Source organism: Lytechinus pictus, chromosome 3, assembly GCF_037042905.1.
Source record: "Lytechinus pictus isolate F3 Inbred chromosome 3, Lp3.0, whole genome shotgun sequence".
NCBI classification, from domain to species: Eukaryota; Metazoa; Echinodermata; class Echinoidea; order Temnopleuroida; family Toxopneustidae; genus Lytechinus; species Lytechinus pictus.
This window is the reverse complement of record NC_087247.1, coordinates 13,455,097-13,474,487: the sequence shown is the minus strand read 5'-3', so window position 1 is coordinate 13,474,487 and position 19,391 is coordinate 13,455,097. Positions and strand designations below refer to the sequence as shown.

At 36.4% G+C, this 19,391-nt stretch overlaps 1 protein-coding gene across 1 annotated transcript; it reads right to left on the bottom strand.

The window, feature by feature from the left end:
* Positions 1-1,516: 1,516 nt before the first annotated feature.
* LOC129256522 (dnaJ homolog subfamily C member 9-like) lies at positions 1,517-17,861 on the bottom strand. Its single transcript, XM_054894705.2, has 5 exons — positions 17,422-17,861; positions 14,326-14,478; positions 12,133-12,249; positions 7,125-7,336; positions 1,517-6,450 (listed from the first exon to the last, which is right to left on the bottom strand). Exons 1-5 carry the CDS (start codon positions 17,510-17,512, stop codon positions 6,235-6,237), a joined length of 789 nt encoding a protein of 262 aa, XP_054750680.2. The 5' UTR covers positions 17,513-17,861; the 3' UTR covers positions 1,517-6,234.
* Positions 17,862-19,391: the final 1,530 nt, after the last annotated feature.

Below are 19,391 nucleotides of genomic sequence, written 5' to 3'. Positions count from 1 at the left end.
CATTGAGCTTTGCAAATTATCAAGTTCATTCCTTTTTACTACAACTTTTTATAAAATGGAATAATTTTCCTGGTATCACATCACAATTTGCACCACATTACTTAGTTGAGAGCTTTTCTCTCGTGACCAAAAATGCTATTCAAATTTGTAAAGCAAAATTATTCTCTGTAAAATGTCATCCATTCTTTCCAATGAATGGATGATTCTTTTGGTTCTAAACATCCTTTATTAATGTGCAATTCCCAAGTAATAATTGCCCCCACCCCCCCCCCCCTTCAGATGGAAACTTGGTAGAATGTTGTAAAGTGGATTGAAATTGATGGCAAACTTTTTCCGACTTTGAAAATCACCATATCAGCTATTATCTTGTTATTGAGAGGAATTATTCCAACACCCACCCAAATGAAAGCATGCAGGGTCAACCCCAAGATTTTCCATAATCCTAAAGAAAAATCATAAATAGTAAAAGTTCAATTCATTTTTGGATACCTCAATAACAAATCACTTTTCAACATTCTTGGTAAAATTTCATTTTGAAATCGGGAACGTTTCATGTGGATTTATTTTACTAGAGTGAACTTCATAAAATGAAAATAATTTTGTTTACCGGGAATAGATTTTCATGTTGATAACACATTTCGTCCTGAATTTTATTTGTATTGTATTGGACAGAGGGGCCATGATGGCCCCCCCTAGACGCTTCGCGCGATATTTCCGAAACGCAAACTTTTGAGACCAAATTCGCGACATACGGGGTATAGCATCGCGACGCCACGTGACTGTTTACAAGACAATGTAATGCCGAAAATGGCTCATATTTATACTTAGTGTACAAAGCCTGAGGGAGATGAAATTCATAAAAGGGTGATTATTTTTCATTCTTATTGGACTGCTTAATTAATTTAGGGTTTAATTTTGTTGTTAAATGGTCTGTAATAATTTCCTTTGAAAAAAACAAAAGATGAAAAAACAAAGAAATACATAAGGAAAAAATTGGCTTTTGCAATTTTGCTTTGTTAAAACATTTGAATTAGATTACAAAGATTACAAAGATGACATCTGGGAAAAAAATAAGAAAATTTGAAGTGAAAATGGGTGTCAAATTTGCAAATGTTTTTCAAGAATAAATTTGCATATTTTATTCATAATTCATAATATATAAAAAATTATTATTTTCAGAATTTTTTTATGCTGGCTTGTAGTTTATGTGGTAAAGAATGTGCGTGCTAAATTTCGGCGCGATCGGTGGCCGAGATGGCCCCCCCAGTCAATACATCTCAAATAGCCCAGTCCTTTTAGGGTTAAGAGATGCAATACATTAAAAAATATATATCATGGCATTTACAAAATAAGAATAAAGGTTACTTCAAACTGGCAATGCTATATGTTTAGATACTTGTATACATTAATTTGATAAAGTTAGATTGTTTCTTACATTTATCATAAGAAATTTTGGATCCGAGGAGAATTGGTAGTTTTTTCCATTCCTTTGCAGAATTAGTTTAATAATGTTTTTCGATGTGAATGTGAATTCCATGAAGCTCACTCTATTTTGGATGGCTGTATGAAAATGGGGGTTAAGGTATACATGTACAGTGCATCCCTCAAAAGAGGAAATATGTCTTTAGAGTCAGATATCGCCCTCAACATTAATCATGATCACACGCTGATGATTACAAATAATTGGGCATGTTGGAAATAATTTTGGAGAAACTCATGTGTGAAACTACTCTCTTAGAATTCAATAAATTTAAAATGAATGATTAAAAAAATTAGACACATTTTTCTGAGCATTTAATTTCTAAACTGAAATTTAAATTTCTTCTTGATCATCTATGGATGAACTATTCATATTATGTGATGCATGAAGAAAAACCCCTAAATTTCATGACATCAATGAAAGACTATAAATCATTGACAACTGTTGACAAGAAGAACTAAAAAGCTGAGACTCTCAGTTTCCTATTTTGTGGGATGCACTGTAAAGAGGCTTTCATAAATGGTTGTCATAAATGCATCGCTATTTTGTGGAAAATATATTGTAACCAGAGGTTGCACAACCAAGTGTAAAACCCATAAAGATGGTGATGATTAATTTCCATTTGCTCAGAGGAAGACAGAGAGAAAGGAAAGGGAAAGGAGAGTGAGAGGAAGAGGGGAAAGAAGAGTAGGTGTGAGAGAGGGGTGGGGGATGAAAGAGGGAAACTGGTACGAGAATAAATACAAGTAGCCAAAAACAGGTGAAACGCCATTATTTACTGATCAACTAGCCAGGTGGGTGTTTCATAAGGCACCTTCTCAAAAGTCAGAGCCACGTCTTTCCTGCAGGAATTCTGCAAGCGGCTTTTTATTACAAATCATCAGTCATGGGGACTGCAAGGAAAACTTCACTGAATAGACGCATATAATCCTTATCATGGGATTCCTACTAAATGACGGAGCACTAACTTCTGAAAAGATGCCCATAGCTCTTCGAAAGTTAAAAATGAATTTACGCACAACTTGTGACCCTCTCTTGCGCTATCTGACATATCCCTATGCAGCTGACTTAGCACATAAAAACATGTTCCAGTCATCGGTAAAGTTGTCTGTAACTTAAAAAAAAAGAGTTTTATGAATCATCCACCTGGCAAAATAATGAATTCTAAAATTTAGCCCAAATGTAACTTGCAGAGTTACCTGTACCAAGTGCATGACATCACAAATGACATAAGATGCAACAGTGGATCCTTTGAATAGGGTCAGGTTAGGCACAATGGCACACAGTAATATCATAATTTTTTTTTAACAAAAAGATTTTTAGCCTATAGGCCATTAATCTGAAGTCGGGTTTAATTCAAAATCTGGTCTAAAATTGTGGTCGAACTATAGATAGCCAAGTGTGAAAGGCGTTTCAAACATTTCTACAAGTTCAATCTTTTAGCTCATTTGACACTCAAATCATCCATATCTGACTGGGAACAATTACTGAAATAGTTCCCTTCATTATTAAAACATGAGGAAAGATCAAAGTAAAGATAAAACATACAGAATGCAAATAGAATTTTGAAATGTTGGCTACCCATAATTTTAACCCAGTGAGACCGGGGCCTAAGTCAAACCAGACTTCAGAATATTTTTTGTAATGCTATCCAATCTTTTGTGTTGATGATATGGAGTCATTTGGCTCTTGACTTCCTGATATGACTGCAATACATAAACAGTAAATATTGATGCCTCCAAAACCTACATCTGAAAAACAATGGCAAATATTAGCCACTCCAGTTTGCATGGGCATTGTTTTTCATATTGCAATTTGAGAGATTAAAATATGCCTAACATTAGAAATTAATTAGTCTATTTTAAGAATTTCAGAACAAATGACATTACAGAGACCAAAGTTTTTTTGGTAGCAGAATGTAAGATAATTTTTCCACTGACATATCGGCTGACTTGTTACATTTAATCCATTTCATGTTCTAAGAAAGTCTTGGCCATCATGGCAGACACAAGGTAAAGGCTCGTATTCTGAAGTCAGCTTTCATTAAACTCTAGTCTGAAGTTGAAGTTTAACTACTGGCAGTCACATGTGACACAAATCTCAACCAGTAGTGGTCTAGTTTATCAGCACACCTGACACTAAACCATTCAGAACTGTCTGGGAATAATAAATAAACTGGTTTTCTTCTCAAATAAAGCATGATGAAAGAACATTGTAAATATTACAAAAATACAATGTTAACTAAAGTTTTGACACTTTCGGCGTCCCATAATTTTAACAGGCTTAGACAATGGCCTAAGTTAAGCCAGACTTCACAATACAGACTATAGTGCTTTCTAATGGAATAGGTATTCTCTATGACATAGAGCCAAGGCTGGGAATTGATCCACATCATTTACAGTCAATTGACTTAAGGTGTCACACCTATAAATATTTCTCAATATACACACATGTTAAATAGCAGTAATGAAGAAAAATGCATAAAATGAGGATTTAAATCAAGGGGACAAATTTTTACTACGAAAAGATGGGAAATATAGGGACAGTGATCTTCCGTTTTACCGGTATATAAAACGGAAATTCCGTTTGGTTCTTATACTTTTCATGTAAAAATTCATGGAATTCACCTTTGCAAAACGGAATTCAGGTTTATGCTGTGTACATTTTCAGTGACAAAATGGAATTTCCATTTTAAGATCCAAGTTGAAGCGGAATTACAGATTTTCAGAAACCGAAAAGACAAATTTTTGAAACGGAAAATCACTCTCTCTAGAAATACAGCTGAAATTTCATATCTGACCATCAAACGGAATATTGACCACCTCATTGTGGAAACAAATCAAGATGTATGGACACATCTTGTGACTAGATCTCATTCATCTCCTGAGACAAAACAAAAAAAAACAAACCCTAATTTCTTCACTATTCAAATAGTTAAAGAAGTAAAGTGATATTTCTTACCACTTTGAGCAAAGAAAGTTCTGTGATTGCCCTTCCTAGCATCAGTTTTTTATGGCAAATCATATGCATACACTTTTAGGTTGGGTCAAATGAATATTGTTTGCATTCTTGTAGTACTGAGGTATGTGACACCTATTATATGTCACATGTATTCATTTATCTTCTTTTTTTTTTTTGCTTCTCGTTATTTTTTCACATCTGTACTCTCACATTACCACAAAGTATGCCGTAAAAACTACAATGTAAAAGTGCAATGCAACGACTCGTTTTAATGTCACTCATGCATGGTATATTCCCTATAAAAATCTACATAATTCACTACCTGTAATGTCATAGTAAATGCAATTTAGGGTCCTAAGACCTGATATTCCTTGTAATATAAAGGTGTAAATAAGTAAATTTGTATGCATATGTCGATGCCAAGAAGACCATCAGGATGATTCCCAAATCACAAGTAGTAGCATATATGGGCAATTCCATAAAATATGTACGTCTGACCCCATATATGTGAAACCTTGATGAAATTTTATGTCTGTGATTTCTTGTTCTTTTGACAGTCTGTAATGTTCTCATAGGACCATGACTTGGTCAGTTTAGGAAGTGGAGACTTGAGAAAAATTGGTGGTCGGACGTACAAAAAGGGTGATCATTTTATGGAACTGCCCATATGCATATACATTATTCTTTTGGCTACAAAAAAAAATCCCCCTTTATAATACACAAAATATAATATTTTTGTTTAGCAGGTGGTATCTGGCATACTACGTTCATACATTACACAAGTCCTTTCATCTTGATCAAACCCTGACCATTTTGATCTGCACAAATTCAGTTTAATCATTATATCCATATGTGTAGCCACGTCAATATGGAAGACAATTATCTCTTACAGCAATACAAAGGATATGATGAAATCAATGGATGTCATTTCAACTGCAGACAAGACCCTTGGGCAAGACTGCCAGTCCGGATACCTCACTGGGCTTGAAAACAAGCGAGTAAAAAGCCCCGTTATATGCTGTATATAAAATATGTGATCAGCCACCCAAAACAAATAATGTCACCAGGGAAGGTTCTCTGTACATAGCCAAAATTGTTGTTTGGTTTCCAAAAAGTAAAAGTGAGAAAATTAGCTTATTTGATAGAATAATTCTTCTACATATATGTACTTTCAAAATCTATTATTTTAGTTCATTTTTTTTGGTATATATACATGCACATACATAAATATTGACCATTTGAAATTGTAAAGTTAAATTAAAGACACAAGATTAAAGATACAAGAGTTCCTTTGATACCACTTCTTTTTGCTTGGAATATTCACCAAGAATGCACAGAGTGCACGTACACCATGCTTGAGTGAACTCCAAACTTCCAACTTTGTTTTCTCCTTGTTCTTCAAAGCTCTTTACTGAATTTTTTCAACATCCAGTCAAGTGATTGTTGATTAATTTTAAATAGTTATATATCATTTTAATGCTCATGATGTGCGTTACCAAGCTCAAAAAAATTCTCAAAATTCATTTTGGGTGACTTATTGATGGTTCTGAAGAGGCTGCTCACATGTTATACAAGCCTGAAAATCTGAGCTGGGAAGTTGTCAGGGTCTGAAAATAGGCAAAACCCCCCAAGAATGGTATCTCTGCCTCTAAGGCCCATAAAAAAAAGTTTTTATAAGTAGAAGCAACCAGCTTGCCTATAATATTCCCATGACTTGAAGATTCCTTGACCACATTGAAGCACTGTATTTCAAATAACAGTTCACATTTGCAGAAAAACCCATCCTGGATCCATTATCTCTTTTGTTTCTTGCCCTTTCCTTTCTTAGGTTGACAGTACTTAGCCTCAAGGTTTGCAAAGAGGCTGTCCATCTGCTGTTCTCGGCTTTTCTGCCTTCCCAGGATGAGTGCCTTGAGGGCGTCGTCACCGTCGCCACCAGCCGACGCCCCACTGCCGTTCAAGCCAAGCTCCTCGGCTAGCTCTTCGGCTTCTTCTGCTTCCTGGGCGACCTATAGATTCAATTAAACATTCATTTCAAAAGCATTGTTCAACATCTATCATATCAGTTACAATATACTGGAGGGGGCAAACACACATGGAGAAGAAATTATTTCCAACCCGTGCATAGTTAATGGCCCCATTTCATAAAGAGTCACAACTACATGTATTATGGCAACCTTGCCATTATTGTAACTACATGAAGTAACTACCATGGAAACCTTGATTGTGATCCTATCAGATCTTTTGAATATATATATATATATATTTAAATGCACGTCATATATGCACGGAAGATTGAGTCAACAAACTGGGTAAAACTTAGAAAATATTTATTTTGTTATTTCTGTCTTCAAATATTGTAGTTACCAGAGGTTTCTGTCTCATTCTGTACAACATAAATGCAACACAGTGTGAGACATATATAATAGTGATTACCTATTTCTGTTTCTGTTATGGTAACTCCTGTAGAAACTCAACAGGAGAGCTTTCTGCTGGTATAACGCCAAGCTCGTCTACGTTAATCAAGCATAGTGGCTGACCTCATAGACAGAAAGTACTCTCGGGTCTTTTTATCAAAGTGGAAACAATGGCAGAGCGGAGAATTGAACTCACAACCTCATAACCATGAGTCCAATGCTCTAACCACTAGACCACACAACATCAAATAGCCCATTCCACTTACTCTTTTCTGTCTTGCTTTCTGTTTCTTCTTTGAAACCTTGTCAAATTCTTCAAACACGGGTACTTCTCCTTTCTTGATCAACCCCTTTAAGATCTTGGTAAACCTAGGAACATCTTCCTCTCGACTGCACATGACATTATCCAGAATCTCCTCCATGTCACCTTCAAATTCGACATACGCTGCTTTCAAATCGTCAAGCTCCTCAGCAGAACCTGATGTGTACAGGAGGAAAAAACAATTGAATACCTGAATTTAGAAGTGATACATACTATTTTGTAAATCATATTGTACTTAGTATTTTAAATAGTTTATGATCTCAATTATCGGTATTGATTGGATTGAATTGATTCAAATACTGACATTTTGTATTTAAGTTTTATATTTTTCAATTAGTTCTACATTGTATTTCTAATTCACTGGGTCAGATGCATAAAAAGTAGCAATTGCTTCAAGCACAAACAATAGCTAGCAAAGCAAAAGATCATGCTTCAGCAATTGCTTTACTTCATATGCATAACCCTTTGCTAGTGCTTGAACCCTAATAGCGATGGCACGCTGGTGCGAACATGACTCACAGAATAGGCAGTACTTGAATGCAAAGGTGTGGCATTGCAAATTACTGCTTCTTTCCTATAAATCTTTTCCTCAGACGTGGTGTCAAACTAACTTGTTTCTTTTTGAAAAATTTATATATTTGACATTTGGTTTGCACTTATTAAGAAGAAAACATGTACACGTAGGCTACGGTACACCTTGGGGTACTCTCTCAGGTGCATAAACATGATTAAAAAACGTGAAGGCCCTGATCAAGCAAACGCTCAAGCTGCTCTGATGGAGCTTGAAAAAACCCAAGCAAGTGCTTAAACGCTCAAGCCAAATGTTCGCTTTACGCATACGCTTTTTAACAATAGCTTAATCGTCAAGGAAATGCTAGCAGTCATCGATTGCTTGAACTTACTAGCAAAAGCATTTGCTAGCTCATTTTTATGCATATGGAATCAAGCAAAAGCCTAGAAAAAGCAATTGCTACTTTTTTATGCATCTGACCCAATCCTATGACCCATTGTCATGGATTCTGACATTCGTATTCTTTGTTGTTTATTTCCCTGAATGTCTTGTACAGCGCGTCCCCCAAAAAATGTCCCTCTGATATGTGGCTAAATTACTTCAAAAAATAAAAATCATTCTCAATGAAATGTATGGATTTAGGAAGCTCATATCATGTTCTAAATTCTATGAAAATTTCACTGGCCTCGCTTCAGTGGTTTTGAATACACAGTCTATTATGTAACAGTGGTGCTTTTCAGCCCATTCCAAGTTTGCATGCATCCAGCACTGCTGAGTGTTCTGCACTTTCTAGCATATCAACCCCCTTTTAACATTCTGACCAAGGAAGGGAAATCTCCATGACCTAACTAGGCTCATCAAATCACAACCTTGAGCATGTTCAGAAGGGCAAAAACAATATTTGACAGTTCATTTCATGTTTGATAACGGGAGATGCACAACAATTAAGACCACGGGTCATGTCTGTTTCATGCCTAATACTGTATTTTTGTTTTCATTACTTTTTTTTAGTTAATAAGCTACTGTGGTTAAGTTAATTCAATGTAACTTTTTAAAAGAAAAAAGTCAATTTTTTTCTCTGGTAAAGTTCCTTTTCGCAAAGGGTGATTAACTTATGGATTCCCCTTTATCATCCACCGTTCACATTTTCTTTCCAAGTTGGTGCACTGATTCCCCTTACCAATCATCAAACAAACTTAATTTGTATGTTTCTTGTCCTTCTGCATGAACATGCCCAAGTTTATGATTTGATGAGCCTGGATATGATTAGGGGAATGTCCCTGCTCAGATCCTGGATGTAAAAATGGGGGTTTAATATGCCATAGACAATGCAGAAATGCATCAATACTGCAAATTTGGAATGGGCTAAAATGCACCACTGTTACGTAGCAGAGTGTGTATTCAAAACCGCTAAAGCGCGACCAAAGAAATTTTTCATAGAAGTTAGATCATGAAATGAGCTTTCTACTCATGAACATTTATTTGAGAATACTACCACATTTTAGAATTAATTCAGCCCATATGTCAGAGGGACATTTTTTTTGGGACGCGCTGTACATTCTTTCTTTCATCTTTTTCTCTTCTTAGCACTTTGAAACATAAAAGTGCTTTATAAATATTGTGCATTATTATTATCATTTATAACACAGAAATTTGGTTTGATTAAGTGTAGACTATCTCAAGTTCATGAACAGGAGGAAACACCAAGCTGAAATAAGCTTTATCAGTTCATATGTGAGCAAAGCATCAGAGCTTCATACATTTCAATTAGCAAGAAAATTTACTCTTTCTGATTCTTGAGTGGTTTTAGGTTCTGCATTCTGACTGATCGGATTTTTACTTCAATCTCTCCCTGATTTCATTTTCAAAGTTAATATTTCTTGTGTGGAGTCAAGATGATCAACAAAAGACACTCATTTTATGAACAAGGTTATGATATAACCTTGTTCTCTGTTACTACTCCCTGTGTGGTGAAATAAGGTTGGCAATGTTTGGCTTATTTTCTCTTTTTCTTTGGGACAAATGCTTGATTTTTCGACACTGTCAAAATTCCATTACAGCTATTGATCATATAACTTGGCTCTTTAAGTAAATTTGATTTTTTAAATTATTTTTTCTTAATTAAAAATAGAGATTGAAAAAATGACAATTGTCTTGCCATATTACTTTCAACCAATAGACGGCGCACACAAAAATATGCCCAAAATTCAAGTTTTTGAGCGCTTTAGTGAATACAAAAATTACTCCCAAGTCCCAAGTTACTAATGAAAAATAAATTGCAACTGTATGGAAATTAGTATTTTTGGTCAGAAAAGTGATATTTTAATGATTTTTTAAATTGGCATACCATAGTCCTACCTATCGATTCCCCACAGGCAGGATTGTAATGAACCCTTGAGTGAACAGAGGCATGACATCATGAGTTTTCAATAATGCGATCATTATCGTCCTTCTAAACCCAACTCAGTGTTAGACCTCAGTATTTTCACACTCTCAACACCAACACTGGGCCTGAAATCACCTATCGCCTGGGTCTATCTTTCACTCCATTAGACTATTTCTTCATGAAGTCCTTATAGAATTTACACTTCAAATACTATTTCATATTTGCTTACCCTTTCAGAGAATCAGCCCTACTTCATATACAAATCATGTTTCATAAATGCACACCAGTATTAAGAAACATAGTAACATAGTGTCAATGTATCAGCTGATTAGTGTGGAACAAATAGATGTCATATACACACACAAATACATACTATTATTGAAGTGATCCCGAACAAGGAATCAATGGCATGAGAAATTCTTTCCTATGTAAAAAAAAAAATCACTTTAGACAGGGCAGAGAATGGGTGAAAGAAGACTTCGGTGCTCTATGGAAGCCATAACTAGGGAACAAAGCATTTTAAATGGGTTATGCAATGAGCCAGGTGTGTTGCTATGTCAGTTACATAAATTATCTTTTATTAGGCATATTTGAAGCCCCCATTTATATAGCAGGGAGTTGTTAAGAAAGAGCTGTAACTCTTGTAATCTATGCAAAATTCATTGATGGTTCTAAAGCATAACAATGGGATTCTTAACATTCCACTCAGCTTAGAGCCTCCATGCATGCACATCGTTCTTAAGCTGAGGCGATTTTTTGGAACCCCTGTACCAATTTTCGAATATATAAAATATATTGGTTAATTGCAATAAGAATTATAAATATAAAGCTCATAAATGGTTTGTGTCAGAAATAGGACCAAACAAGTTCTCAAATTTAGCACTTTGTCCGTCTCATTATTTGTGAATCGATCAAAGGAAAATAAGTTTCTTAAAAAAATACAATATTTGAGTACATGTATGTTTCAGTCATTTGCAGACATTTTAATACACTCATTTAATCAATGATTTAAAATCTTCAATATAAAGTACTTTGCTTAAGCTTGTTTCCATTTTATTATTTTTGCAGAAGAAATAGTATGAAATTAGTTTGCGTTCACTAATGAGATGCACGACACATTTGACTATTGTTGACCATTGAAAAGAAATTATTAAAAGGGACAGCGAAGAGTTGCCTAGATACAATGTTCTGATGTGGGAGTTTTAAGAAATTATTATTCATGCGTTCTATGGATGCAGGTTAGCGCCCCGGGGGGGGGGGGGGGCACTCAGTATATAATGCATAGTGGGTATGTGCCGCGGAGGGGACCCCCATTTTTACAATCAAATTTTCGTTCCAAAGCATAGCATTTTTGTCTTATTGAGAAAAAGAACAAAGAAAGCCGCTCCAAAGCATAGCATTTTCTTCTTATCGAGAAAAAAAGAAGAAAGAAATCCGCTCCAAAGCTTCGCATATTTTCCGTTTTGCCGTTCTGAGCCGCAGTTTTGGTGAAAAGCGGCCGCAGAGCGCTGTCCGACCATCACATCTGCGCTAGCGCACCCGGCGCCCGTGTCGCCGGGCTATAGCTGCATGCACGTATGCCCGTTCCATAGAGATGAATACGCAATCACACGCAGGCGACCCGTTCCAAGGACCCCCGTTTTCACAAACATTTGTCGTTCCGAAGCCCGTTCCGAGGACCCTCCTTTTTACAATAAGCCCGCTCCAAGGCCCCAGTTTTTTGTCTCACCCGCGGCACATACCCACTACTTTTTTGGTCGAGTGCCCCCCCCCCCCGGGGTTAGCGCATAACTAATCAACAGTGTCCTGTCGTGCAGGGGGTAAAAGGAAAGCAGCAAGACTCCTCTCCTTCTTAACAACTCCCTGGTTACAAATTACCTTAAAAAAACACAGCACCCAAACCCAATTAGGTCCATATATAGAGAGATAATAGAGAAGAGAAAAAACAAAAGAAAATATACAAAAGAGGGAAAAAATGAGGGATGGATAATAGAAGTTGGGAGGGGGAGGGGGTGGGGGAGGGGTAGGAAGGTATCATATAGTATATACATGTACCTCTATATTTCTCTTCGAATTCTTGGATGTCTCGTACTTCCACCTTCTTAAAGAGAATCCTCCAGTAAGCATCCCAATCCTTCTGCTGGTCTGTATCAATTTCATCATCGACTTCACCTGAAACAAAGGTATTAAAGCATTATCAGAAATTATGAAATAAGCTGCAGTCGAACATGATTCAATTTAATCATCATTTCCTTTAAGCGATTGTTTAAAACTGGGAGATTAACCTCGTCCTTATTTTCGATCATCAAAATCCCTCATAGATGCGAGGCAGTATGTGATATTGCAGTAAAACCATGTTACCTACTACCACTGCTACTAGATGTTGAGACTGACTTCATAAAAATCTTATGCAAGAGGTTCAAACTTCACTACAGACTTGTTCATTATCCAGCTTTAATGCTAATTGGTAACTAAATCTTAAACTATTTTTTTTTTCTCAAATCAAAAAGCATGGTGTCTTTAAAAAGGTGTCACACTCTAATCATATCAAAAATTAAAGAATATCTCAATAAATGTTTGTAAATTCATGAAAAGGTGCCAGACAGAAATAGAATACCAAATGCAAAACATACCATTCCTCATTTAAATGGGAACATTCTTATTGGCAAGAAACAACAACGGATTAACCCTACTTTTATACTTCAACAGGGCATCTTCAAAACAAGTCTGTATGGTGTAGGGGGAAGGGGGGAGAGGGGGAGGCTCACTGGCAAAATGTTATCTGGTATACCTCTTGCCTTGACTAACCCTTAATACAATTAAACTTTAAAATTGTAAAGAGAATTACACTTTTTCAGAGAATTACACTTTTTCAGACAATGACAATTGTCTCCAAGAAACACATATTCAAACATACATCCTTCACACGTAGAATTCAAGTGTTCATATTAAGGACCTCAGTGTAAATAATTTCCCCCATCTTTGATAAATATTTCTGTACTCAACTGGAAAATGCTATATCTACTACATTGCTTTTCAATAAAATAAATAAATTCAAACTCAACGTTGTGTTCGTGCGAGGTTTAACAGAGGCCCGAAATCTTTAAATTGCATAATTTTACCAGAGAGACAATTTGGCAAATATCAAAGTCTGATAGAAAAACAATAAAGCACATAAACCTATATTATTTTTTTTTCATGTTTTTGCATCTGTATGTAACCAAAGTGACTTATGCAAAGTTTGGTGAAAACGACACAGATTTCATTTTAACTGTCTGTGGAATGTCCTTAAACACAATGCCAAATCTGAACTCCCTGAAAGCTGCGCTTAAGGGACAAGTCAATGGGGGGGGGGGGGGGGGGGGGAGTAGGCACATTTCGGAACTTGCCTGGCTTGGGATAATAATCATGTGAAATGATTTATTGCCCGCTCTTTCAAAGTTTGCGCAAAGAGAATTACGAGCAGTGTACCAGTGTTAGATAAACTGCGCCAGTATGTCTGCCATGATTTGTCTTGGAGAAGCAAGAGAGAGAAATTTGAATGGACCGAGGACCCAGGGGTTTCTTTGAAACATGAATTTGTGATGGGGTGTGCAAAATTTGTGGATGAAAATAATGGGACCTGCTAAAAGTCTAGGACTTGGGGATATTGAAAACTTTGAAAACACCAAGTAAATCACAATCCCGACTTCGGTTGAATCTGTACGGACTGAATTTTTATCACACTAAACCAACGGGCCTGCATGACGGACAGATTATAATGTGCAAGTTAATCAGCCTTTTGCAAATTCTGTAAAGACTCTAATTCCCCCATGATTTGAGATTTTTGCTGATTTATCTATCCTTTTAAAGGAAACCAAATGAGATTTTCCCTTTTATTTTACATATTTCACAACACTTCCTCCTGAACTTAACATATGTGGTGTGAATTTTATTTTCCCTGTTTCCCATAATATATGCTCAGAATGAGGCAATATGCAATTTTAAAGATAATAGGGAAAATCTGAAAAATTGTGTACAAAAACAAATGGAGAGTTGTCCACAAAATCAGCCATTTTAAAGCATGTTTGCCAATTTGAGGATCCCCATAGAAAGTACAACAAGAATTTTTAAACGTCCATAACTTGCTTATTTCACAACCGATTTTGATGAAATTTGTTTTAAATTGTTCCTCTTATTTTACCCTTTCCAATAAAATTGCTTCTCATCTTGGATTTTGGTTTCCTTTAAAGAAACATTGATCATTACCTGATTCATCGTAAAGATTTCTCCTAGCTTTGTCTGAAAGGACTGTGTAGACCCTGGACAATGTTTGAAATTTGACCGTTGCCTCTTCTTTATCCTCTTCAGCTGCCCGGTCAGGATGGACTTTCAACGACTGTTTGTAGTATCCCTTCTTCACTGTAAAGAAAACAAAAACAGGAATAATAATAATAATATAGGGTATTCATATTGCGCACATATCCACCTTGTTAGGTGCCCAAGGCGCAAATAATGTGAGCACATGGTTATCACAACCTTAATTTTTCTTTTTCAATTTTAGTTGAAGGGACATAATGGAACTTTTGCTGATTTTGGACAAAATTAATGAAGAAAATATTGGTATAGATCTAATCTAAAGCTAGTCACTGAAGCTGAACTTAGCTTATTTTAAAGGGGAATCCAACCCAAATAAAAACTTGTTTTTATAAGGAAAAGAAAAATCAGACAAGATGATAGGTGAAAGTTTGAACGATATTGGACAAACAACAAGAAAGTTATGAAGGTTTTAAAGTTGTAAATATTGGTAATCACTATACCCATGGAGACTTCAAATTGGCCGCATATGGGATGTCATAGTGATGTAAGGCAAGGACTACTCTTCCATATGCTCCAATACATATTTTGGCTAAAATGTCATTTTTCCCAAAAGTTTTATTTCAAATTATATTTTTCTTTCATGAGGACATAAAACATTATACTACCTGGGTTATATTTAGATTACTGCCCAAGGGGAATGGGCACTTAGGAGAAAACCACAAATCCCTGATAATAAAGTACATGGCCTATAGGAAAGTTGTCCTTGCCCCTTGTCATAATTTTCTTACCCAGTTGCCAATTTGAAATCTACATAGTATTAGTGATCTCAATTTTAAAGCAGCTATAACTTTCTTATTGGCAAAGGCTGGATTCCCCTTTAAAGAAGTTCAGCACCCTTGTTGCTTTTGTCGTAGCATGTTGTGTTTGTTTGTTCCAGCGAAGGTTGTGCTGGAGCTGGATTCCCAAGTACTGGATGTTCTCTTTTTCTTCAAGTCTAGTTCCCATCATTGTGTATTTGGTAGGGTCATGCTTCCTCTTCCGAGTGATCCTCATGGTATTACATTTCGATGGATTAAACCTATGCTATGGTTACGGGACATCAGGTAGCCGGTAGACAAATTTCAGATTTAAAAAAAAATGAATACCGGTATAAAAAAAAGGTTAGATCTATTTCCATCTAAATTAAGCCTTATGTGATTGTAGATCCAATATTTAGCAAGTCTGATGGCAGACTAGTCTTCTGTTTAGTGTTTTTTGTCCACGGCATTTACTGTAACTAATAGTCAGAACTTTGCAAAGAAACCTCAAACAAGGGTCAAGGGAGTTAATCAAAACATTGATTTAAAAAAACTAATTAATAATAATTTGCCTTAGTTGCTCTCACTCATCTCATTCTCAGACTCTCTCATGATCTCTTCTTCTTCTTCTTCTGGAAACAGTACAGTCCACCGTCTGGTGTATTGTCGTACTGGTGAAGTGCAGCGTGCAAGTGTATGTACATTATTCGATAAAAAATTGCTTACGGCGTGCAAGTAAAAACAACCACCGTTATTAACGGAGCTGGGTCTTTTGTACCTCTTGTTTAAAGATGTGTAGAGAGGTACAATTAACTGTGCTGTTGGGGAGGGAGTTCCAAAGTCTTATAGAATCTGGGAAGAAGCTCCTCTGGTAGACAAGTGTTCTGGCAAAGGGAACAAAGATCTTCTGAGAATGACCTCTATGCATGGATGTGGATGGAGTGAGGAAGGTAGGTGGGATGTCAATGAGTGAGTTGGTAATACAGTAGATCATCACCACCTTGGCCTGTGCCCTACGCTCTTGTAAAGTTGGCCATTTGAGCTGTTTCAGCATGGCTGCTACACTGCTTGTTCTGCGGTGGTCATTACAGACGAAGCGTGCATAGCGTCGCTGCACCATTTCAAGCTTTTTTATATTTGCTTGCGTGTGAGGGTCCCATATTATGCTGGCATACTCCATGATTGGTTGCAGGAGAGCTTTGTAGCACAGTTCCTTGACCTTTCTTGGACATGGCCGGATATTTCTCTGGAGGAAGGCACATGTGGAGTTGGCCTTTTTGGTTACAGCATTTATATGTTGATTCCAGCTGAGGTTCCTCTGCAGCTCAACTCCAAGATACTTTGCTGTATTTTTATCAGATATAGTCTGTCCATGGATGAAGTAAGGCTTGATGATAGGTTTGCGCTTATTTGTGACATGAAGTACTTGACACTTCTGTGGATTGAATTCCATCAGCCAATCATGCTCCCAAGGAGTCAAGGTCCTCTTGGAGACGAATGGCATCTTCCTCTGTCTTGACGTTGGCATAAACCATGCAATCATCAGCAAAGAGCCTTACTGTTGAGTTGTTGGAGAGATACTCTGGCAGGTCATTGATGAAGATGAGAAAGAGCATTGGCCCGAGGACACTGCCTTACGGAACGCCTGATGTTACTTGGCTGGTGTTGGAGATGGATCCGTCCAATACAACGCGTTGGGTCCTATTAAGTACTCAGAAAGTCAGCTATCCAATGGTGAGTGTGATCTCACTATCTGTCTAATGTAACTTATCACTTGGTCAACAGGTCAAAGTAAAATATAACAATAAACGTAGTCTATTCAATTTCGAGTCAACAGAACTGGGCGTTGTTGCGTGCGCCGGTAATCCGAGATATGTGGGAAAGTTACAAATTGATTCAGAGGTTCGAGCCCTGGTCACGTCTTTCGGATGGTGACATTAAACTTAAACTAAGGTCGGTCCCAGACGTAAATAATCATATCTGATTGACACGTCTGACAAAACTCAAACACACACAGAACCATTCACGAAATTCGAAAGCGGTCGCCCCGCGCTCCGCACAGGTTCTGGCCTCTGTCTCTGAGCTGGTACTGGTCGGGCTATCGCTAGAGACGAGAGTAGCTATAGTATACTATAGAGTACCGAAACTTAAAGCCACGGCGTCAAGCGCAAACTGCACTGCACTGTCACGACGGGACTGCACTGTCGATCAACTTCAACTATTCTTTTTACATGCATATAATATTTACCTTCACTTGCTGATGCTTCCTTTGAAATCTTTAGGACATCATAAAGATTTCGTGTTCCGAAAATTTTATCACACATTTCTAGGAGCGCCATTCTAAAAGTTTTAAATTTCGGCAGGTTCGGGTTAACTTTCAGTTTTACTACAATGTCATAACCGGAACTGATTTTCCCGCACTTTGAATTAGCGCGCGCTCTCGTGGTTAATTGCCTCTCGCGATCATACAAGTGTGTGCATGCTGTGCCTCGCGGCGCTGATCTCTGGCATTTAATAGCTGGTTAAATTAATTTAAAAAGCAGCCAAATGAAACATAAAAGAACCATTTTTATAAAGCTACTGACAATTGAATGTGTTTCTATGTGAAAGACGAACAGCTGTCTACCTCCTCCCGGTCTACCAGTGTCGATTGAATATGACTGATTACAGGATTAAAAAAAAATCTATAATTTCCTTACGTTCTCAAACAAGAGTAGCTTGGAAACAAAAACAGATATATTTTATTTTCTGTATAACGGTTCTTTGCCGTGGTTCTTTAGTGGAAATGGAAAGTGTTTATTGAAATTAGGTTTAACTTGTTTGATATACCCTTGATATAGTTATTGGATATTAATATTATTGAATAATTGAATTATTGTTTCCAAGCTAAGTCTAGGTCAAACGTGAATGAACTGGGTTTTATCATAAATAAATTATTTTTTCTTTACTTTTGAAAGATTGTATTTTATATATTGGTTTCATCGTATTCCATAGAGGAGTGAAAAAAAAAAGATTATGAAGAATCAGCCATTGCGTGAATAAATTCCAGGTATATTGGATCAAGGTGATGACATCGGCTGATTTGTGAAACAAAGGTTGATATTTGTCCTATTGATGATATAGAAACTAAAATAATATAAGCATGGAACTGAAAAATAGATGTGCTTTCAATGTCGACAAGGGTCTATCCCAATCATGATTCTGCAATATTTGGGCCTATTCTGCTTCAGGTATATAGCATACAATCAATGGTTGACCTAATTACTTCCTCTTCCTGGGTGACACTCAAATAATAGTGTCATTATCAATATTATTGGCAAAAAGAAGCTGCTGAAAACTGCTTATCTAATAAAAGAGAGCCAATGGAGTAAATTAGAAAGTCAAAAAGGGGCCTAAGCTTTCGATCCTAGCAGAATCTTCGTCGGAGGCAAATGACCATTTTGCCTCCGACGAAGATTCTGCTAGGATCGAAAGCTTAGGCCCCTTTTTGACTTTCTATCAATATTATTCTATACTTACCTCAGGCTTAAAAAAAATATATGTGATTGGAACAGATAGACTGCAGACAATGTTAACTTTTCATCAAAATTTGAAGAGAAATGTGATCACATATCAATGTTTTACATTACTAGGTGAAACAGACAGTACTTTATGCATGCATACGTTCTGATGAATATGCAATGAGTGAGCTTTTCATTCTTTTGTATTTTAATGGATGAAATTATGTTTACTTAAATTTTGTCCTCCAAGAATGTAAATACAGGATTGGTCTAGGCCAAACTCATTTACCGAATTAAAAAAAATGATATATTGCTGAAACTTAGAGGAAACCTCTTTTACACAAATGTATGAAAATAAGAAATGATTTTGTTTTCATGTAGTAAGAAAAGAGAAAAGTAGTTAAGAATGTGACATCATCAGCTCAACTATTGCATATTGATGACAGTATGCATATCATTTTTTTATTACATAAGACATTGCATAACTTCAGATATATATATATATATATAGATATATATATAACATCTTTTTTTTTTTTTGGGGGGGATGGGGGATATAGTACCCCTTTAAACCAACCCTTACATATATTTGGGGCTTGTAAAGATCCATCTCCTACATCTGATGATTTTTTTTCCATTAAACTTGAACACTTTCTCTATTCAAGGTAGGTTGACCTGGCCTTTTTATGACACATCTACTCCATAATTCAATAACACA

Bases quoted from the DNA above. Each gene is read 5' to 3' on its own strand.
- LOC129256522 (XM_054894705.2), bottom strand. From the start codon at position 17,512: ATGGCGCTCCTAGAAATGTGTGATAAAATTTTCGGAACACGAAATCTT. The intron at 14,479-17,421 runs GTAAATATTATA...TTTTCTTTACAG, and splicing joins GGAAGCATCAGCAAGTGAAG to TGAAGAAGGGATACTACAAA. The intron at 7,337-12,132 runs GTACATGTATAT...TGTACACATCAG, and splicing joins ATTCGAAGAGAAATATAGAG to GTTCTGCTGAGGAGCTTGAC.